This window comes from Eurosta solidaginis, chromosome 2 (assembly GCF_040869045.1).
Source record: "Eurosta solidaginis isolate ZX-2024a chromosome 2, ASM4086904v1, whole genome shotgun sequence".
Lineage (NCBI taxonomy): Eukaryota > Metazoa > Arthropoda > Insecta > Diptera > Tephritidae > Eurosta > Eurosta solidaginis.
In genome coordinates, this window is record NC_090320.1 from 289,535,919 (window position 1) to 289,560,280 (window position 24,362).

A 24,362-nucleotide genomic window follows, 5' to 3' on the forward strand; every position below is an offset into this window, starting at 1 on the left:
TATGCCATTTATGAAGCTCTGGGTTTTTACCCTTTCAGTGTATTCCACGGGTGCGTCCGCATTTGCAAGATGAGCCAATCTTTCAATATCTGAAGCAAACTCCTGCAATGTCTCATTTGCTTTTTGGTAGCGGTTTTGCAACTCAATTTGGAATATCTGTTTCCTATGCTCGCTTCCGTAACGTCTCTCTAAAGCGCTCATCAATGTTTCGTAGTGGTTCCGCTCGTACTCTGGGATGGTCTGTAAGATTTCCGCGGCAGGCCCTTTCAGTGCCACGAACAGAGCTGCAAATTTATCTTCAGCATTCCATTGGTTCACTGCTGCGGTCTTCTCAAACTGTAGCTTAAAGACCTGGAAAGGAACAGAACCGTCAAAGGATGGTGTTTTTACCTTTGGATTACTAGTTGATACTGCTGGGCCATTTAGTTGCAACTGCTCGATACGTCCTCTCAAAGCATGCACCTCGGCCTCGATTTTTTCTTCAAACTGTAAAATTTTTGTATCTTGCGCCTCCAACTTCGAGGAAATACGTCCTTCTAGCTCTTCCAGTTGAGCAGAGATCTGCGATGATATCTGTGCTGAAATTTGAGCCGACATTTCGGATATCCGTGCCTCTTGTGCTTCCATCTTCGATGTAATCTGTGTCGACATTCCTGACATACGCATTTCTTGTGCTTCAATCTTCGATGTTATTCGTGTCTCTTGGGATTTCATCTGTGATGACATATACGTTTTCTGTTCTTCTAGTTGAGATGACATATACGTTTTCTGTTCTTCTAGTTGTGATGACATGTTGGTGGATATTTGTGATGACATTTCTGTTATACGTGCCTCTTGCGCTTCCATCTTGGATGTTACTGTCGATGTTTGAGCAGTTATTGCAGCCAATATCATGTTCAAGTCTGAGCTGGTAATTGTCTGCGATGTTTCGTTTTTCTCTTCAATTTTTGTTGTTGTCTCGTCCCCATCAGGATAAAACACATACTCGTCCACATCAATTCCTTCTGCTTCCATTGCCTCTCGTAGCCGTGCCTGAAGTTCGAGTTTAACGCCGCTTGTATTCAATCCACACGGCTCTCCAACTCCTTCTTCAGTTGCTGGATCTTCAATTCACTGAACTTTGCCATGTCCAAGTTGTATTCCCAATCTTCGGAATTTACTCAACAATTCCTCTTCTGACACCAATTGTAACGAATTTGCTGCAAATCCTCTTATTTGCAATCCTCTGCTAAGTTGGAATCACTAAGCTGTTGAATAAGTAACTCCAACTTTGAATAATGGAAAAATGGCCTTTATTAAAGTACTTAACAATAACACTTATACTTTGCTACTCGCTGGCTTAATAACCAAATTGATTCATAACTCAAATGAAACTCTACTATTGGCCGCCAGATCGCGTGCTTAATCACTAACTGATTGATAGCTCAACTCAAACTGAACTGAATTACAGCGCCTCTACATCTGTCGCCTTTTATACTCTTTGGTTTCCTCGTTCGCGTTTTTCTAGAATCTACTAGCATTGTCCAAGAGCTCTCAAACTTCTCAGCTATAACTAAAATTGCACAATTTTATACATCTTTTAGGCGCTTCCAGAATCTACTAGTCCAGTAGCTCTCAAACTTTTCAGATATATGCATGTGTTAGTGCATTGACTCTCCGCTGCTCGTATACGTACATGGTACATATATGTTGACGCAATTATTGTTTCGTTTATGTAGATACATAATGATTGAATTATTGATGTGAATGTTTGTAGTTTACAGTCTCGCGCGCATACATAGGCGTATAAGTAAATGCATCTGTGTGTGACATCTCTCGGCTGCCTTATATATGTGTATACATGATTTGATTATTGACGTAAATATCGCTTAGCATGGCATAGCTTAGTGATGCTAATATCCATGACAATACCTTAAATAAAGAGTTCGAATCAGAAAAGATTCGTCTGCTATTCCTATACCATCAAACTGAAGCACACTTCAAGCTTATCTTGAGCAACTTCATGCATAATGAGTACATAAAAAATATTTCGTTGTTTTATAGCTTTTAAACGGTTAAGCGTCTATTAAGTAAGTAAGTAAGTAACTAGTAGTGAACAGCCGAGGCATTGTTAAATAAAGCCCTGCTAAAAATCCAATGTAACTAGGCTCTGTTGATGCGCGCCTGTAAATATACCACACAATTTGGATAAAAAAACATGCTTTGTGGATTGCATTCCAAAAGAAATAGATATTTAGCATTGCATTCTCGAAAAAATTATATACGGCTTTGCATTTGCTACGTTATGGCAAATACGCAACCTTGATGCGTTGCAAATATGTGACATAAGTTATATATAGACCGATCTCGTATAAGTAAATGCATCTGTGTGTGACATCTCTCGGCTGCCTTATATATGTGTATACATGATTTGATTATTGACGTAAATATCGCTTAGCATGGCATAGCTTAGTGATGCTAATATCCATGACAATACCTTAAATAAAGAGTTCGAATCAGAAAAGATTCGTCTGCTATTCCTATACCATCAAACTGAAGCACACTTCAAGCTTATCTTGAGCAACTTCATGCATAATGAGTACATAAAAAATATTTCGTTGTTTTATAGCTTTTAAACGGTTAAGCGTCTATTAAGTAAGTAAGTAAGTAACTAGTAGTGAACAGCCAAGGCATTGTTAAATAAAGCCCTGCTAAAAATCCAATGTAACTAGGCTCTGTTGATGCGCGCCTGTAAATATACCACACAATTTGGATAAAAAAACATGCTTTGTGGATTGCATTCCAAAAGAAATAGATATTTAGCATTGCATTCTCGAAAAAATTATATACGGCTTTGCATTTGCTACGTTATGGCAAATACGCAACCTTGATGCGTTGCAAATATGTGACATAAGTTATATATAGACCGATCTCTACGATTTTTTAGACAACATTGTAATATATGTAAGCATTGTTTGAAATTCGAAGCTTCTATCTGTTAAAATGGGGCAGAAATTACGAAAAGTGCCAAAAAGTACCCTTATATTCCCTACTTTAGGGAGTTCAGAATTTTGTGTATTTGAAGTTGGAAACGTTGCTACAGCAAATGAAAGCTACGGATCCTGTACAACTTTTTTTCGTTTAAAATTTTTGTTTGCATATTTTCTTTTGTTTTGATAGTTGTTAATTTGCTATTCAAAATTGAAAAAATAAAATACGGGTTTTTATGTTGCGTATTTTCCATGACGTAGCAAATGCATAGCCGTGTAATTTTTTGGCGTTTTGTATAAAACTACTACACTCCCCTATAGCATGCTTGAAAAATTTTTATTTAAGTGATAAAACTTACTACCTTGAATTAAAAAATATTTTTGTTGGAAGTAAATCTGAAGTATTTCTTGAAAGCGATAACTTTACAAATGTACAGCGACTTGTGGTAAGAAAAATATTTTAGATTTTTATATTGAACTCTTAAAGCAAATGCAAAAACGCTGATTTTGAGATGTGATATGCAAGTTTTATGTACAACATAATAATACCGACAAGGTATTAACAGAAACCGAAGCTTCTATAATACCGTTAATAAATAACTTTTCGTACTTGAATAAATTGTTATTTTAAGCTTGATAAAGACGTTTTAGCTGTTTGCGAAAAAGTAAGCTTTTATAGAATATAGAAATGGTATGAACGAAAAGTGTTTTGAAGAACTGCTTGGTTTTGTATATGATTTACTGAGTCTTCCACATAGTTCGGCGGACGCAGAGCGAAAATTTTTTGAATAATGTTAGCCAAAGGACTTTGTACGCAAAACCCAGGTCCTCATTACGTTTGGTCGCTGAAAAGTTATACAATGAACTATATAAAAATGTTTTTATTATACGTTTTTTTCGACGTAGCCCAGAATATATTATAAACATATATGCTTTAAGGTTTTAAATAAATACACATACATATGTGTATAACACTGAAAAATATGCCCATATGTGATAAAATCTAATTTATTATCATCACCAATAATTATCATCAATTTTAATAGAAGCACTTTTTGTTTGTTTGTAACGTCGTGTTGTTTTGTACTTTTTAAGTAGTTGATTATTACATGTTTGTATACCAATAAACGAAAACAAATTTTGGTCCTTTTTTCTACGAATTTTGGTCCCAAATGGAAACAGGCTGTGGCAGCCGTGGTTACTGCGCCAAATGCTCAGCGACAACTAAAGCCGTAGTTACCCACGAACGTACGTAGAAAAAACGTGTAAGCTGACACGACATAACTTATGAGTGTGCAATGTAAACGAAAACTCATCGACGTTCAACGCACGTACGTACGTAGCCCGGAACGTAGACCCCAAATGAATTTTGATTTTTTCCGTAAGGACGTGTCAGCTGATCGCTCTCTCACTAGACAGAGTTGCCTAGTAAACGTTTGTGCGCTAATTTTTGACCGTTTGCAGTTATTATACAAAAAGGGCTAAAGATTGTTTAAAATTTTGTTGAAATATCATAAAATTATTATATAAAATTGTAGGTTACAAATAAATGAAATAGAAATTCTTATTCAGTATTTGTTTCTGCCATTTTCACCATGAAAATTTGTAATTCCAAAAGTTGATGTTTGCATAAGCATGCATCCAAACTGGTCAATGGCAACTGTGCTTTCCTGTAAACAATACACACACAAATATGTTATGCACACATTGATTCTTACGGGCTTGAGGGTTCGGTCAAACGTGTTTCGTACGACAAACGTCCGTACGTACGGCACACGTCGGTGGGTAATTGCCGCTTAACTGCCGCTTAAATCATTTGGTAAGCAAAGAGCGCAACCTGTCTGTGGGAAGAGCGTAAAGGCGGTGACACAATGACATTTTTCATATAGATGCGTTTAACACAAGCTTATGCATTCCAATAACATCGCCACAATCAACCAAGATGTTGCGTTTGTAAATATGAAGGAACTTCAGACTTGGCAATTGAAGTTTATTACGCCTTGCCCATTCACATACAAAATTTCGCGAAGCACTGTAGTAAACATTTTCCCTATACAGCAAAAATACTTGCTAACATATTTTGTGTCGTATTCAATTGTTATATTGCAGTTTTTAATTGTCAAAAATATTAGAAAATTTACCAACCAGTGGGAAAAATAATTTCACTTGCAAAGTGTGCCAACACCCTTAGCCAAAGCAAATGTCAAATTCTTCTTCTTATGATTTGCTTGGAACAAAATTGGGGAGTTGGCTACTTTTCAATATCGGATGGCGCTAGTGTCGCTCATTCTACCATTCTCCATAAAAATACATGCAATATACTCATAATGCATAAGCTTTTGTTAAACTCATCTATAAGAAAAACTGCTTATGTGTCGGAGCTGTCACCTGTTTGTCTGATCAATTGATCTATGAAACTCCGATGTCTGCTTTAAATACTTGGGATTTAATCACAAGGCGGTTGAATGTATCAGTAACAAGTAAAGGGGTCTAAGTTCGGGTGTAACCGAACATTATATACTCAGCGTGAGCCTCAATTGTACATTTCATTTCAGATAAATTACTATTCTACATAACACGTGGCATCGCCCGTCTCCCCATTTCCTCTTACAATAAAACTTGATAAGTGAAATATCATTGATTCAAAACTATTTCTTGCTAAGTTATGGCTTATTATTCTAGTCTACGACTCTTTTAAACTAGTTTTATATCTAAGTTGCCGTGGTCTTTAACCGATCCCGTCCATTTTTACTAGAAATATTTTTTGCTATAAGGAAACTATGTGTACACAATTTCATTACGATATGTTAATATTTCTTCGAGTTATGGCTCCCGAGACATAGAAAATTGATTAGTCATAAAAGGGGCAGTGCCACACCCATTTTCAAACATTTTAGTGTTTTCCAATTTAATGTTATAATTATATTTAGAAAGTAAAATTCTATTGATACAAAGCTCTTTTTCACTAAGATATAGTTTATTATTTTCGTCTACGACCCTTTTAAAAATATTTTATATAAAAGTCGGCGTCGTCTTTAACCGATCGTCCATTTCTTCTAGAAATATTTCCTGCTATAGGGAAAATTTTTGTACCAAATTTTATCACCATCTGTGAATTTTTCTTCGAGTTATGGCTCTCGACACATAGAAAATTGATTAGTCATGAAAGGGGCGGCGCCACGTCCATTTTTTTAGTTTCAAGTTTTCCTATTTATTTTTACAAATACACTTGGGAAATGAAATACCATTGATATAAAGCTCTTTTTTGCAAAGATATAGCTTATTTTATTCGTCCACGACCCTTTTAAAAATCTTTTATATAAAAGTGGGTGTGGTCCTTAACCGATTTCGTAAATTTTTCTTCAAAGCATTTCGTATGGTAAAGTCAACCTCTCTGCCGAATTTTGTTACGATAGGTTTAACGATTTTTGATTAATAATATTTGTAAAATTGATTTTATCACAAGTGGGCGGTGCTACGCCCATTTTAAAAGAGTTTTTAAAATTTTTATCAAGGGTCTCAATATCAGTCCACACGTAAAATTTCAGCATTCTAAATGGTAATCAGGTTTTTTGTCTTCCAAAATGTTATACATATAAAAAGTGGGTGTGGTTATCATCCGATTTCCCTCATTTTCAACATCAATCTATTCTGAGCCCAGATAAGCTCGTGTACCAAATTTTGTAAATATATATCAATATTTAGTCAAGTTATCGACGGAAGGACATGGCTCAATCAATTTTTTTTTCTATACTGATGATTTTTATATATGGAAGTCTATATGTATCTATCTCGATTCCTTTATACCTGTACAACCAACCGTTATTCAATCAAAGTTAATATACTCTGTGTGCAAAGCACTCTGTGTATAAAAAAGCATGTAGTAGATGTGGAGGCAATCACGATTTCAGAGATTGTGTATCAAATGTATATACATAATTGTGTAAACTGTTGTGAGCTAGTCCAGAAAAAATCGATAGAGACTGATGTACAGTGTACATTGTACACCATGCTGCGTTTAGCAAGGAATGCCCAGCATATAAATGATATATTCAAGTTAAAACCAAAACTAGAAAGTAGCAATCAAATAGTACCAATTCAATTTGTCTATATCTCAATATTAATAGTATTTTAGGGAACAAAGTAGAATTGGAAAGACTGACTGAAATTAACAATCCAGCTGTAATACTGTGTACTGTAACATGTACCACAAATTTAATGACGAATGGGGAGTTGAGCATACAAATTTATAACCTAGTCAGATGTGATTCACATAGTAGGCATACTGGTGATGTTTTGGTGTATGCGGATGAATCCATCGAATATAGCATTAAGTATAATAAAGTAATGGCTAAAAATATGTGGTGTATTCTTATGATATTGAAGCATTTTAATCCAAAATGGCAAATCGGTGTGGTTTATCACTCACCGAGCACAAGCGATGCGGATTTCATAAACTACTTACGTACCGTCTTAGGTTGTACTAGTGAGCTGGCTGTTAATAACATTCTAGTAGGCGATTATAATATTAACTTAAATAATATGTCAACATATAGCATACAATTATTTGAACTTTTTAAATCATACTGTATGTATCAAACATTTGATTTTGATACTCGTATAACCGTGGTGTGATGGTAGCGTGCTCCGCCTATCACACCGTATGCCCTGGGTTCAACTCCCGGGCAAAGCAACATCAAAATTTTAGAAATAAGATTTTTCAATTAGAAGAAAATTTTTCTAAGCGGAGTCGCCCCTCGGCAGTGTCTGGCAAGCGCTCCGATTGTATTTCTGCCATGAAAAGCTCTCAGTGAAAACTCATCTGCCTTGCAGATGCCGTTCGGAGTCGGCATAAAACATGTAGGTCCCGTCCGGCCAATTTGTAGGGAAAAATCAAGAGGAGCACGACGCAAATTGGAAGAGAAGCTCGGCCTTAGATCTCTTCGGAGGTTATCGCGCCTTACATTTATTTTTATTTTTTTTTTTAACCGATGTTAAACAAAAATTGATTTACTTTTTTCGAATACTAAAGACATAGTGTGTGAAAAGTTAGATGATCACCAAATTTCCGATCATGAAATAATACAATTTAAGATAAAAATAAGCCCTAAATTTAGAATGAGGAGTGCTATAAAAATTACGTCATGGGAGTACTATAATATTGAATCACTTACAGATCAATTGCGTATATGTTATTTTAGCAATTTTGACAGAGTAAGTTTGGATAACAAAGTTTCTATCATTAATAACAATATTATGAGTGTTATGAAAAATCTAACTTATGAAAAAGAACTTCAATTAAAATTAATAAATAAATGGTCTCACAATGAGTTAGCCCATATGAATAAATATAAATTTGAACTGTATAAAGCTGGGCAAATTTCAGGAGAATGGGATGAGTACAGAAACATAAAAACAAAATACAAACAGCCTGTCAAAATTAAAAAAATCAAACATATGGAAAATAAAATAAATAGTAATAGTTATTATAGTAAAATGATGAGGAAACATTTGAAACAGGCAATAAGTATGGGAAAGAAAACTACATCTATCAAGAAAATAGTAATAAATGGTTTAGTTTATGATAATGAATGGAAATTTCCAACAATTTAAATTATGTAGATAGCATTCAAGACATTAGTAGTAATATAGAAGTATTTGATAGAGATGCTAACTAATGTTGTCTTTAAATTTGACCAAGTTAGCACGGATGACGTCGTAAAAATTGTCAGTAAGCTTAAAGCCAAAAGAGGTGGGAAAAATTGTTATCGGATGGTGTTGTGAAAGACGTAGTACCATATTTAGGTTTTTTCTATACTCAAATTATAAATGAAAATTTAAGCAGTGGCATATTTCCAACTATTTGGAAACCCTCGACTATACTCCCAATAGAAAGAGTTGCAAATACTTTTGAAGCAGAGGAGCTGAGACCAATAAATACTTTGGCTAAAAATTATTTAGTTCAGTATTTAGAAAATAATAAGATACTTATACCTCAACAGTCAGGATTTCGACAAAATAATTCTTGCGAAACAGCTTTAAACATGATTATAGCTGAATGGAAAGAAGAATTTAATAACAAAAAGTCGATCATTGCAGTTTTCATTGATCTCAAAAGAGCCTTTGAAACTATCGATCAGAAAATATTATTACGAAAATTATCAAGCATTTATTAAAGATATTGAGTTAGACTGGTTTGATAATTTCTTAACAAATCGTAAGCAAAAAAACAATAATTGGTTCAACATTATCGGACGAAGTTCAATTTAAGATTGGTTGGGAGTGGGCTTTAGTTCTATAGGTGGACGCCGTTTCGAAATATCGCCCTAAAGGTGGACCAGGGGTGACTCTAGAATACGTTTGTACGATATGGGTATCAAATTAAAGGTATTAATAAGGGTTTTAAAAGGGAGTGGTGGTTGTTGTATAGGTGGTCGCCTTTTCGAGATATCGCCATAAAGGTGGACCAGGGGTGACTATAGAACGCGTTTGCACGATATGTGTATCAAATGAAAGGTGCTAATGAGTATTTTAAAAGGGAGTAATCCTTAGTTCCATAGGTGGACGCGGTTTCGATATATCGCCATAAAGGTGGACCAGGGGTAACCCTAGAATTTGTTTGTACAATATGGGTATCAAAAGAAAGGTGTTTATGAGTATTTTAAAAGGGAGTAATCCTTAGTTCCATATGTGGACGCCGTTTCGAGATATCGCCATAAAGTTGGAGCAGGGGTCACCCTAGAATTTGTTTGTACAATATGGGTATCAAAAGAAAGGTGTTAATGAGTATTTTAAAAGGGAGTGGGCCTTCGTTCTATAGGTGTTCGCCTTTTCGAGATATCGCCATAAAGGTGGACCAGGGGTGACTTTAGAATATGTTTGTACGATATGGGTATCAAATGAAAGGTGTTAATGAGTATTTTAAAAGGGCGTGGGGCTTAGTTCTATAGGTGGACGCCTTTTCGAGATATCGCCATAACGGTGGACCAGGGGTGACTCTAGAATGAGTTTGTACGATATGGGTATCAAATTAAAGGTATTAATGAGAGTTTTAAAAGGGAGTGGTGTGAAGGCGTTTTCCAGATATCGACCAAAATGTGGACCAGGGTGACCCAGAACATCATCTGTTGGATACAGCTAATTTATTTATATATGTAACACCTGCCAAGATTTTAAGGGTTTTTTATTTCGCCCTGTAGAACTTTTTCATTTTCTTCTACTTAATATGGTAGGTGTCACCACCATTTTATAAATGAAAGTTTAAGCAGTGGCATATTTCCAACCAGAAAAACTACAAAGTGATTTAGATGCTCTCTATATTTGGCTGTTTGAGAACAGATTAAAAATTAATATTAAAAAATTTAATATATGGTAATCACAAGGAAGAATATAGCTCATTTTGAAACTATTAAAATAAATAATACTAAAATTGAAAAGGTGCATACGATCAAATATCTCGGCATTCAAATAGATTGCAAACTAAAATTTGATGGCCATGTTGATGTTGATTATATAGCAGGTAAAATAGCTAAAAAAAATTTATTTCATTCAAAGAACCTGTAGAAACTTGAGTAGTTATTATAAAGCAAAAGTTTATAGATCCATAATTGAGCCATAACTTCATATATTCTTCTACTATTTTCTTTATATTGAAAGATTCGCAAATCGATAAACTACAAAAAATGCAGAATAACCCTTACACGTTTATAAGGAAACCAAGGTAGTAAAAATAACTTTTTTGGTTTGTATCTATTTATTTTGGTTTAGTTCAACATAAAATTTAAGAAAAAAATTTAAATTTTTATATTTATGTGTTTTTTCAAGGGGACCTATCTTAGGAATAACAATTGCAACACCACCAATTCCCCCAATCCAGTTTCAGGGCCGCTATTTTTTCTTCCAGTATACAAGTCAAACTGAAATAAATATCCCGTAGAAGTATCTGCCCTTCACCATATTTTGAATCCCCATTTTGTGGTCACATGTCTCATTATATTGTGATCTTTGAACTTAACCATATGTTCGTCTATTGCCTGGGTCTAGGTATTGGTCATAGAGCTTTGAAAAGCTCGATTGAAGTTCTTCAAAACGGGGCGTATTTTGAAAGCTCTATCAGAATTTAGATTATTACCGCAGCTCTTTAGACTTGTCACTGAAATGTAAGTCTTTCTTATTTCTTCGAAATGGCTTACAGTCATCACATTAGCAATGGAAGGAACTCCCATATCAATATCTGTAGACCAATAGTTCATTCCGAAGAAAGCTTTCGCCTCTTTATTACTCATAGTAAAAGATCGGCCGTTTTGTTCAGCATAACGTATTGATTCAAGAACTATAATCTTATCAACTAAGTTTTCGAAGTCAGCAACCTTATCGAAAATGTTTACAGGAGTCAATTCCTCATCAGAAGAGCGATTGCTATCAGCAATAAGAAACCTGCCGAAGTCGTATTCTTGTTCCTCCAGAAAATTGTGGGGAAAATACGCATTTTTTCGCCCATTAAAAGATGTGCCTGGTTTTGAGTTACATCTTGCTTAACAGGGGTTGGGTAAGGTTCAATTTCAACAGCAGTCCCTCGGTATCCAGATATTGCGCTAAAAATGTTTGGTCCTCTTCATCAAGGAGCAAACCATCCTCGTCGTCGCTGTTATCAGCCATCAAGACTTCTATGAATTCTTCTTCCCGTAACGAGAATTCTCTGCGTTGATTTGAAGACATTTTCGGCACCAAAATATAAGAAAATAAAAGTGAAAACCTAAAATAGTTACAAAGCATAAAATATGAATAGTTGAAATCAAAAGTATTTAATAAAGTAATAATTTTACTTACCAGTGAGTATACATCAAGTAAAAAATGATCGAGATATATTGTTTAGATAGAATTAAACAGTTTTAAATACTGATGAATTGTTAAAGAGATCTCTGCTTCTTTATCCACGAGTATTTACACACATAACGGTTTATATCCATGTTGCCAGTGTTAAAGTTTAACAAGGATTAGTAGAGTTTAAACAAAATGAAGTAAGAAGGGTTTTGGGTTGCCAATATTGCTGAAAAGGGTGAAAATTTCTCGGGGACATATATGTCCCTTATGCGTGTAAGAGATAAAGCTATGCGCTTTATATTAGGTAAACGTTTTGATACCCCCATTATATATGCTACAAGTTTGAATTGGATGAGCGTAAAACAGCAAATTTTTTTAAACAGTATGAAGTTTATATACAACATAAAAACAGGAAATTTGCCTGATATCTAAAGACAAATATTAAATTTAACTACGAGGACAGAGAAAGTATTTTAAATTACCTAATTACAAAACGGAGTGTGAAAAAATAGTATTTTTTACAAATTTACGAATTACCTGCAAATGTTAGGAATTGTGATAATAACTTATTTAAAAAAAGATTATATGCTCACGCGAAATCAATGAATATAAAATAAATATTAGGATTCGGATGGATTTGTGTTACATGTTTCAAATTCAAATTCAAATTCATGTTTCAAATTCAAATACAAATTGAAGGTCAAATTCATACGTAGTGCATATTGTTAATTAATGCAATAATATTTTTAAGTGTTGATCTAGGCTCCAAGAGTCGTAATAAATAAAATAAATAAATAAATAAACTTAGCCTTCCCTACTTGTTTTAAATTGTTTTTATTGAAGAACTTTTTTTGATTTGAAACACAAATCCTTAACGTTTTAATTGGTATGTATTTCACAACAAGTTTTTAAATTTTCAATAAATAAAACAACTTTTTAGAATGAAATGAAATGAAACTTCAAACTGTTGTCTAACATGTAAGGAGGGCTAAGTTCGAGTGTGACCGAACATTACATACTCAGCTGCCAAATTACAGCTTGTAAGACTTTTACATTACCTTCTGTTAAAAGTGGGCGGTGCCACGCCTATTGTCCAAAATTTTACTATTTTTCTATTCTGCGTCATAATCTAAAAGTAATTTAAAAGTTTCATCGCTTTGTCCGTCCTTTGGTAATGAATTATCGCACTTTTTCGGTTTTTCGAAATTTTCGATATCGAAAAAATGGGCGTGGTTACAGTCCCATTTCGTTCATTTTAAATAGCCATCTGAGATGAGTTCCCACGAACTTACACACCAAATTTCATTAAGATACCTCAAAATTTACTCAAGATATCGTGTTTACGGACAGACGGAAGGACGGACGGGTATGGCTAAATGAATTTCTTTTTTCGCCCAGATATATAAAAGTCTATATTTTCAGTCAAACACACAACAACAAATAAACACAAAACAACGCACCGAAACAACAAACCCACAAAGATGGTCAAACTACTAAAATACAAATGACAACTACAGATCAGAACGTAAGTCGACGCTGATGATGGCACAACTCCGAAACCGGTTTCTCTCGAAAACAAGTTTGACAAGGGATGACGGAAAATCGTTCGTACATAACTATCTCGATTAGTTTATGCCGTTGCGGGGAACCGTTATGCGAATAAAACTAATATACTCTGGGAGCTCTGAGTATAAAACGAGTCGCCGTGTGTAAATATGATAAGCAACTCCAAAAGAGAAGTTGCCCATAATTTGCATCCAATTTAATTATCGCTTTTAACGTTGTATGACAAGCCGTTTTTATTGATTTGACCAAATTAGCGGCCAAATTCGACCAAGTGAAAACCAAGCTATAGATTGTTATAACGTTGATTTAGTCATTTGCAAAGGATTTGAAGAGGTGAATTTTTCTGCAGGTTAAATGCCACTTTATTTATTTTCCAAGAAATATTTCTTTCTTTAATTTTTAAAAGGTGAAAAATATTTTAAAAACCGTTTTTTTTTTGTTGTTCAAATAAATGGGTGATTAATTTGAAACCTCATAACTGAAACCTTAATTAATGTGCTTTGTTTGCTTTGTTTAAACAAATGGCAAAATCTAGAAAAATAATACCTTAAAAATAACAAAATATTTCCCAATCAACGCATAGCAAAAAAGTTTTAAGGTCAGTGACTAAAGTTGAAAGGGTTTCGGAACATTCTTTAATTTTGTTGTATCCTTCGACTGACCCCTTTCATTTTTATAACTAAATCCTTTACTGTACGAATGAATTAGGTATATTAACTTAACAAATGTAAGTCCTAGATACTAAGGCATTGAGAACCGGGAAATCTCATCCCTTCACAGCCGTCTTTACGAGTAGATGTTACACAATTTAATAATACATACCCAAATAGATCTTTAAAAATGACCGATAAGGAACTGCATTATCGTTTTTAATTATTAAACGGTTTTTTAGCTCGACTTGACGGACGGACGGCCGGCCGGCACACATTTTGGAATTAAAATTTAAGTAACTTCCCGATAAGCTACAAGCTTCAAACTTGGAATATAGTTCAGAACCCGATGACAGTTCCGTAACAAGAAAAGACCGATATGTGGCGCATGGATAAAATACTTAAAAAAATCGTCTTTGTGATCCGATTTGGATCATACATGAATAGAAAGCGACCTATGAAAAAAATTGCCGCTAGGTGGCGCAAGGATTGAGATATCCAAAAAAGTTGTATTTGTGGTCCCAATTGGCACATATTTGGAACAAATATTACATACAGCCCTATAGAAGTGACATCAAAATACTTTGGATTTCGAGGAGGGACAAGCGTACGTGGCGCAGAGTCGAGTAAAGTCTTTGGAAGGATTATGTATTGAGCACCTAGATTGTAACAAATTGTCAGGTAAGAGTCGTTGTAATAATGAGTCACTAAATGAGTTAAATAGAATGAGAAATAATAGGCAATTAAATAAAGACAAAAAATTTGAAAATAAAATAATAAAAAAAATTTTTTAGTTAAACGGTTTTATTGAAAACAATACTTACATGAAGTAATAACAATACTAAAAGCTATAAAATAATTCGGTAGGTCCTAGGTATTAGTCATCACACTCCTGATCAATCTAGGGCGTTGATCAAACAATTAAATGAAAGCGTTGAACGCGTCAAATTTCTATTGATGGTCATAAGTAAGACTAACTGAATTAGGTTATGCTGCCTCACATTTTTAGAAATTTCACGGGCCAAATGCCCTAGATTGATGACGAGTGTGATGACTAGTACCTAGGACCTACCTAATTATTTTCTAGCTTTTAGTATTGTTATTACATCATGTAAGTATAGTTTTCAATAAAACCGTTTAACTTAGAAAATTTGTTTAATTATTTCATTTTTGTGTTGTTTGTGCACCAAGGAGATTTAATTTATCTATATATTTCATCTATCCGAAATGACTCTCCGATTCTGATAAAATTTGCAATGTCGCTTCATGGCAAACCTTTCCGTTCCCGGAAAGGGGACCCGGGAACGATATATTCGAACAAATACAATTCGCTGTTCGATTTGCCTGAAATAAGGTATTGAGGTAGCCCTTTACCTGGATTAGTATTTACGAAACTTTTTTCCGGGAATCGGACCAGGGACCGACTGGGTCCAGGAGAGGGACTGGGACTCGGACTGGAACTCTAAGTGGAACTACGACTGGGAATAAGGGATGGAGGGAGAAAGAGATGGAGTTAGACAAAGATAAATCGGAAAAGACGGAGAGGGAGAAAGAGATGCATAGAAAGAGAAAGGCAGAGGTGGGAGTGAATAAAAGGACAAGAAAAAGGGGGGTAGATAGATCAAAGTTAGGGCAGGACAAGGTCTGCCGCGTCTGCTTATATTTATAGATAAAAGAGATGGAAATTTGTTTTTTCACTTTTAGAATTTTTTATGTTCTGCTTGCTTGGCTCATTTTCAATACATGCAAAAAATTGTACGAATAAGATAAATTAAACCATACGTGTCTCTTAAAGGTAAATAATTTATTATTGAAGCTTATAATTGCGTTTTCAAAGCACTTTAAGGAAACCAGAGTAGCATTGTGTGTTATTGAATCATAAAAATCAATAAGTTTTAGAACAAAAATGAATACCCAGCAGAAAAAACGAACGGTGCTGAACGGGTACATATCGGATGAAGAACGGGACATTTAGTGCTCACACTTGTATCAATAGCGCTTAGGTTCGAGCTAGGTATATATATAATCTAATTGGTTCAGTCCTAGGTGGTTCTGAAATAGTCGCAAACTTTGCATTAATTAATTTAAATCCATATTGTTCTGACTTCAGCGCTGTTGATACAAGTGCGGCTACCCACTCTCCCGATATGCATCCGATTATCAGCAGTTCGGAGGTAGTCATTAAGGGCCGTTTTACTATCTACAGTTAAGCTAGATTTCATCCGCCGGATAGCTACTAGACTGACATTTATGTTTTCACAATGGTGACTAGCCAAAGGTTAAATCGATAAATTTGACAATTTTGTAGAACAAACCATCTTTTGTGAATACACGAAAATTGGCCAAACAGCTTACTTGTTTTGCACTGTGTTAGGAAATGCACATAACAGAGACGCTAGTAAGTAAAATGGAAATTTCCTTATCTTAGAAAAAAGTGACGAACTAAACCTATTGCGAAACTGTTGCTCTGCTTGATTGTCTCTCATTATTTCTGTAGGGTATATACAATGTTACCCGAACTTAGTCTACTTACTGTTTTTCCTTCTATACCTCTCATGAACATGAAATGGTATATTAACTTTGGTCCGATGTTTGTAACGTTGCGAAATATAGAAGATAGACTCACCATTAAATATACCGAATTGATCAGGACGACGAACTGAGTTGATATAGCCATGTCCGTCTGTCCGTCCGTCCATCTGTCTGTTTGGACGCAAACTAGTCCCTCAAATTTTGAGATATCTCAATGAAATTTGGCACAAGGATGCATTTTTGTATTATATTAGACACTTGTCGGATCCGGTAGGGTTGGACCACTATATCATATATCTCCCATACAACCGACTGTTCAGATAAGACGATTTTGGTCATTCCTGCCGCAATTTAGAAATTATAAACATGAAACTCGGTGATATATATTCTAATATATCATAGAAGATCTTCTGAAAAAATCACTTTGATCGGAGCTATATATAGTATATATCCCATACAACCGATCGTTCAGATAGAAAGATTTTTAGCCATTTCTTCCTTAATTTCCAATATAAAAACGTTAAACTTGGTCATATTTATTCTAATATATCATAGAAGATTTCATGAAAAAATAATTTCGTTCCCATACAACCGATCGTTCAGATAAGATGGTTTTTTGCCATTTTTTATTTTATATTTATCTTAAAAATCGTTTAGGTATGTACATCTGTTCACTATTTATTTCTTACCTTATACATCCGATTATTTGGAAATTACGAACCGGATAAGGTTGTTGTTCAGCCCCATTCATGAAGGGTATGAAGTCTTCGGCACAGCCGAAGACAGTGCCGTCCTTACTTGTTTTATTTGGAATCGTATAATGTGTTTTGTGTGCGTGTGGAATTTTCGCTAAAAAAATCGACATAAAGTTCAAGTATAAAAGGTGTGAAAAATTTTAATATCACATTGTCAGTTTTAGTGTCGAAGACGTAAGTGATATTTGATCCTTGTGATTTTCAAGATAATACTAAGAGGAATGCTGGAACAACAGTTTGTTATGTAAGTAACTAAATTTAATGTTATCTTTTTTCGAAAAAAAAAAATTGTATTGTAAATTAAAAGATATTTTAAGATTCAAATCGATATATTAGTAAAGGACATACTGCTATATGTCTTTTTGGTTTAAATTTAGAGAAATATACGCATCCTTTTTTTTGAATTATTCCTGTATTTAAATCAGATCTAGAAACAGCTAGTGGAACAGGTCAGCGAAAGCTTTACCAAAAGGACGGGGTTATTTTGTAAGAAAGGTCCTGTTTTTAAATAGGGTTCTTCAGTTTTCTTTAAACAAACGCTATGGTAACACTATGGACTCATTAAGCCAATCCATTTCTTCGCGGACCAGCCAGTTCAACCTAACATAATCTAATTGAGCGCGATTTATAATTTGCGGTACTTACTAGTAAGCTACTGGCTACATTAAATGCGCTCACACTCAAACTAGTAGCGTTTTCTTTTCTGGCTAAAGTGTTACGCTTTGTGTACGCCACGCAAGGGTTGTTGTTCTATTCTAAAAAACTGGCAACGATTTTACGGAGTACTTCGTTCTTTTGTGAAAATTGTTGCCTGCTCGCAACGCAAAAGCGTTACACTTTCACCCTGTATAAAATGGCGGTGTGGCAATGGAACTCTGTGAAACCCTCAATTCGCTCTTAAGTTCCACACATACTCTATTAATATGAGTGAATATGGTGAGTTGAAATGTTTTTTGTATCCATATATATAAAAATCAAATTCCAAAACGTGGACCCGGGCATCCCATGGATGTGTTTATACAATATGGATATCAAATGAAAGTGCTTAATACGGGGTAGTTTTCATACCTATTGGTGACTAGGGTCTCGAGATATATGCCAAAACGTGGACCAGGATACGCCTAGAAGGTGTGTGTAATATGGACAGCAAATGAAAGCTGTTGATGTGTGCTTTAGTACAGAGTAATTTTTATATCGCTGGGCGACTAGGGTCTTGAGATATAGGCCAAAACGTGGACCCGGATACCCCTACAATGTGTGTGTGATATGGATATCAAATGAAAGCTGTTGCTGAGAGCTTTAAAGTAATTTCCATTGTCATATTCGATTTAGTCGCATCAACCTGGCAAAACTGATAAATAAGCATGCGAAGCCGAAATAGAGACATGAATTAATAATACCCGCATAATTTTAAACATATGTACTTCCTATTCGATTTGCCTGAAATTTGGTGGACTAATTTGCCTGTATTAGTATTTACGATCCTTTTTTCCAAGAACTAGACCACAGACGGACTGGGACTGGGATTAGGACTAGGACTGGGGCTGAGACTCGGAGTGGGACTGGGACTCGGAGTAGGACTGGAACGAAATACATACCACCCTCTATGACTGGCAATATGGGATGAAGAAGAATGAGAAGAACTTGAGAGAAGAGAAAAGAGGGGAGGAGTAGGAGACTGAGAAAGAGATAGAGTGAGACGAAATAGAGATAGATTAATCGAAAAAAACGGAGGGAGGAGTGAATAAAAGGATTAAGAAAAATATAAGAGGGGGGATGCAGAATTAGACGGAAAACGCTTATTAAGATGTATGCAGATAGACCAAATTTAGGGCAGAACAACGTCTGCCGCCAGGGCTGACTCTTGAATTTGTTTGTACGATATGGGTATCAAATGAAAGGTGTTAATGAGTATTTTAAAAGGGAGTGGGCCTTAGTTCTATGGGTGGACGCCTCTTCTAGATATCGCCATAAAGGTGGACCAGGGGTGACTCTAGAATTTGTTTGTACGATATGTGTATCAAATTAGAGGGTTTTAAAAGGGAGTGGAGCATAGTTCTATAGGTGGACGCCATTTAGGGATATCGTCATAAAGGTGGACCAGGGGTGACTCTAGAATTTGTTTGTACGATATGGGTATCAAATTAAAGGTTTTATTGAGGGTTTTAAAAGGGAGTGGTGGTAGTTGTATATGGGAGAGCGTTTTCGAGATATCCACCAAAATGTGGACCAGGGTGACCCAGAACATCGTCGGTCGGGTACCGCTAATTTATTTATATATGTAATACCACGAACAGTATTCCTGCCATAACTCCAATGGCTTTTGATTTCGCTCTGCAGAATTGTTTCATTTTCTTTTACTTAATGTGGTAGGTGTCACACCCATTTTACACAGTTTTTTTCTAAAGTTATATTTTGCGTCAATAAATCAATCCAATTACCATGTTTCATCCCTTTTTTCGTATTTGGTATAGAATTATGGCATTTTTTTAATTTTGCGCAATTTTCGAAATCGAAAAAGTGGCCGTGATCTTAGTCGGATTTCGGCCATTTTCTACACCAGTACAAAGTGAGTTCAGATAAGTACGTGAACTGAGTTTAGTAAGGATATATCGATTTTTGCTCAAATTATTATTTTAACGGCCGAGCGGAAGGACACACGGTCGACTGTGTATAAAAACTGGGCGTGGCTTCAACCGATTCCACCCTTTTTCACAGAAAACAGTTATCGGCCTATAGTCTAAGCCCCTACCAAATTTCACAAGGATTGGTCAATTTTTGTTCGACTTGTGGCATTAAAAGTATCCTAGACAAATTAAATGAAAAAGGGCGGAGCCACGCCCATTTTGAAATTTTCTTTTATTTTTGTATTTTGTTGCACTATATAATTACTGGAGTGGAATGTTGACATAATTTACTTATATACTGTAAAGATATTAAATTTTTTGTTAAAATTTGACTTAAAAAAAAAATTTTTTTAAGTGGGCGTGGTCGTTCTCCGATTTTAATGATTTTTATTAAGCATACATATAGTAATAGGAGTAACGTTGCTGCCAAATTTCATCATGATATCTTCAACGACTGCCAAATTACAGCTGGCAAAACTTTTAAATTACCTTCTTTTAAAAGTGGCCGGTACCACGCCCGTTATCCAAAATTTTACTAATTTTCTATTCTGCGTCATAAGTCCAACTCACCTACCAAGTTTCAACGCTTTATCCGTCTTTGGTAATGAATTATCGCACTTTTTGTGTTTTTCGAAATTTTCGATATCGAAAAAATGGGCGTGGTTATAGTCCGATTTCGTTCATTTTAAATGGCGATCTGAGATGAGTGCCCAGGAACATACATACCAAATTTCATCAAGATACCTCAAAATTTACTCAAGTTATCGTGTTAACGGACGGACGGACGGACAGACATGGCTCAATCAAATTTTTTTTCGGAGACTGATGATTTTGATATATGGAAGTCTATATCTATCTCGATTCCTTTATATATGAACAACCAACCGTTATCCAATCAAGGTTATTATACTCTGTGAGCTGTGCTCAACTGAGTATAAAAATGGAGGGAGGTATAGAGGAAAGACGCGTTTTACCCTTTGTATCAGTAAAACGAAAAAAAATTAATTTCCGTCAAAGATATTGTGCGTTAAACCGTTGACAAACACACATTTTGGGTTCGGTGGAAATGTAGTTTTAGCCCTTAATTAAACAAATGTTGAAAGTAAAAATAATTTTTTGTTTGTTTAGTAAATCAAATAGCCTGGTAGATCAAAATGACTACAAATTGGCAATTAAATTGACTATTCAGTGAAAACGGAAACTGCCCAAAACTATAGAAAATATGGCATTAAAACTTTATTTTGCCAACACCAATTCAATGGCAATTTTCGTTTGCCAACTGACGTCACATCATTTTAAAATTCCACAGCATTTGAAACAAAGGGAAACAGGGAAACAAATGGAAATTGTGAAACGGGTTTGTAAATAAATGATCAGAAAATTTTAGATTGAGGTTTCATCACACGTTGTTTTAGCGACTTTCATTCAATTATGGAACATAATGGAAAATCTGACCATTAATAACTAGCGAATCAGTTTTGGGGAGTTTTGATGTCAGTCATTTTGATCTAATTAAATCCAAGAAGTAACTTATGAATATGAATACAATTTTCAGCGTGGACACAATATTGAACAAAAAAAAAAAAAAAAAATGAATACTTGGCGCGATTTACGGAGTGTTTGCCAAACTTAAGATTGGTTTTCCTTAGGTCAAAAGGACTGATATGAAAAACTTCGTCCAGCTGACCCGTGGGGCCAAAAGCGATACCATTAGGTCACATTACAGACACGAAATCGATAAATCAGTGCGCAGCCAAAACCCACGCTAAAATCTTGTATTCATTTATTTCACAACCCATTCCATTATTTCTCGTTTCACACGCTTTAGCATTATTTATTGATGGGAGGACTTTGGGCAAACGATAATAAATTGGCAACATATTAGCAAAGGCAATTTGAATGTCGAATATGCCATACCGTTGGGCAATAGCTTCAAGCCATAGAAAAAGCAATATCAAAAGCTTTTGAAAAAAGTTTTATTTAATTAGAAAAAACAATTTTTTTATTTTTTATTTGACTGTTGAAACACTTAATTCAGAATCAACAACTCATGCGAAGTTGGTTCAACAGCTAATTTTGATGGATGAAAATGAAAAACTATATCGGTTGCATGGACGTGTAACTCGGTTGCTTTTACCAGCTTTTTCTTGAAGAAAACTTTTTTGATCAGTGCTGCCGTTGCCACACAAATTTATAATTTTCATACGTTTTCATCTAAATTTTGTATTCGGTGACTTGAGTCCTTTTTTCCTAAAGAGCTGTCAATTTTGAGACTTATTTTTTCTTTTAAATACTATTTTTCGAAAAATATTAGTAATTTAAAATGTTTAACATTCTAATAAAAACAAGTAAGGAAGGCTAAGTTCGGGTGTAACCGAACATTACATACTCAGTTGAGAGCTACGGAGACAAAATAAGGGAAATCACCATGTAGGAAAATGGACCTAGGGTAACCCTGGAATGTGGTTGTATGACATGTGTATCAAATGGAAGGTATTAAAGAGTATTTTAAGAGAGAGTAGGCCATAGTTCTATTGATGGACGCCATTTAGGGATATCGCCATAAAGGTGGGCCAGGGCTGACTCTAGAATTTGTTTGTACGATATGGGTATCAAATGAAAGGTGTTACTGAGCATTTTAAGAGGGAGTGGGCCTTAGGTCTATCGGTGGACGCCTTTTCGAGATATCGCCATTAAGGTGGACTAGGGGTGACTCTAGAATGTGTTTGTACGATATGGGTATCAAATGAAAGGTGGTAATGAGTATTTTAAAAGGGAATGGGCTTTAGTTCTATAGGTGAACGCCTTTTCGAGAAATCGCCATAAAGGTGGACCAGGGGTGACTCTAGAATATGTTTGTACGATATGGGTATCGAATGAAAGCTGTTAATGAGTATTTTGAAAAGGAGTGATCCTTAGTTCCATAGGTCGACGCCGTTTCGAGATATCGCCATATCAAACGAAAGGTGTTACTGAGCATTTTAAGAGGGAGTGGGCATTAGGTCTATAGGTGGACGCCTTTTCGAGAAATCGTCATTAGGGTGGGCCAGGGGTGACTCTAGAATGTTTGTACGATATGGGTATCAAACGAAAGGTGTTACTGAGCATTTTAAGAGGGAGTGGGCATTAGGTCTATAGGTGGACGCCTTTTCGAGATATCGCCATTAGGGTGGGCAGGGGTGACTCTAGAATGTGTTTGTACGATATGGGTATCAAACGAAAGGTGTTACTGAGCATTTTAAGAGGGAGTGGGCATTAGGTCTATAGGTGGACGCCTTTTCGAGAAATCGTCATTAGGGTGGGCCAGGGGTGACTTTAGAATGTTTGTACGATATGGGTATCAAACGAAAGGTGTTACTGAGCATTTTAAGAGGGAGTGGGCATTAGGTCTATAGGTGGACGCCTTTTCGAGATATCGCCATTAGGGTGGGCCAGAGGTGACTCTAGAATGTGTTTGTACCATATGGGTATCAAATGAAAGGTGGTAATGAGTATTTTAAAAGGGAGTAATCCTTAGTTCAATAGGTGGACGCCTTTTCGAGATATCGCCATAAAGGTGGACCAAGGGTGACTCTAGAATGTTTGTACTATATGTGTATCAAACGAAAGGTGTTACTGAGCATTTCAAGAGAGAGTGGGCATTAGGTCTATAGGTGGACGCCTTTTCGAGATATCGCCATTAGGTTGGGCCAGGGGTGACTCTAGAATGTTTGTACGATATGGGTATGAAACGAAAGGTGTTACTGAGCATTTTAAGAGGGAGTGGACATTAGGTCTATAGGTGGACGCCTTTTCGAGATATCGCCATTAGGGTGGGCCAGGGGTGACTCTAGAATGTTTGTACGATATGGGTATCAAACGAAAGGTGTTACTGAGCATTTTAAGAGGGAGTGGACATTAGGTCTATAGGTGGACGCCTTTTCGAGATACCGCCATTAGGGTGGGCCAGGGGTGACTCTAGAATGTTTGTACGATATGGGTATCAAACGAAAGGTGTTACTGAGCATTTTAATAGCGAGTGGGCATTAGGTCTATAGGTGGACGCCTTTTCGAGATATCGCTATTAGGGTGGGCCAGGGGTGACTCTAGAATGTTTGTACGATATGGGTATCAAACGAAAGGTGTTACTGAGCATTTTAATAGGGAGTGGGCATTAGGTCTATAGGTGGACGCCTTTTCGAGATATCGCCATTAGGGTGGGCCAGTGGTGACTCTAGAATGTGTTTGTACGATATGGATATCAAATTAAAGGTATTAATGAGGGTTTTAAAAGCGAGTGGCCCTTAGATGTATATGTGAAGGCGTTCTCGGGATATCGACCAAAATGTGGACCAGGTGATCCAGAAAATCATCTGTCGGGTACTGCTTATTTATTTATATATGGAATACCACTAACAGTATTCCTGCCAAGATTCTAAGGGCTGTTGATTTCGCCTTGTA

The 24,362-nt window shown here is 35.6% G+C and overlaps 2 protein-coding genes across 7 annotated transcripts in view; one reads left to right on the forward strand and one right to left on the reverse strand.

Annotated features, from left to right (window-relative positions):
* LOC137241140 (tropomyosin-1-like) overlaps window positions 1-24,362 on the reverse strand; it is an 857,608-nt gene that overhangs the window by 707,004 nt on the left and 126,242 nt on the right. For all 5 annotated transcript variants that reach the window (XM_067768425.1, XM_067768430.1, XM_067768429.1 and 2 more), the window contains exon 2: window positions 17,230-17,389. The gene's annotated coding sequence lies outside the window, so the exon portion shown is untranslated. The remainder of the gene's footprint in view (window positions 1-17,229; window positions 17,390-24,362) is intronic.
* The window catches only part of LOC137241146 (uncharacterized), a 40,267-nt gene continuing 33,308 nt past the window's right edge, over window positions 17,404-24,362 (forward strand). For both annotated transcript variants that reach the window (XM_067768439.1, XM_067768440.1), the window contains exon 1: window positions 17,404-17,539. In XM_067768439.1, the coding sequence (XP_067624540.1) occupies window positions 17,517-17,539 (23 nt within the window). In that variant the 5' untranslated portion in view covers window positions 17,404-17,516. The remainder of the gene's footprint in view (window positions 17,540-24,362) is intronic.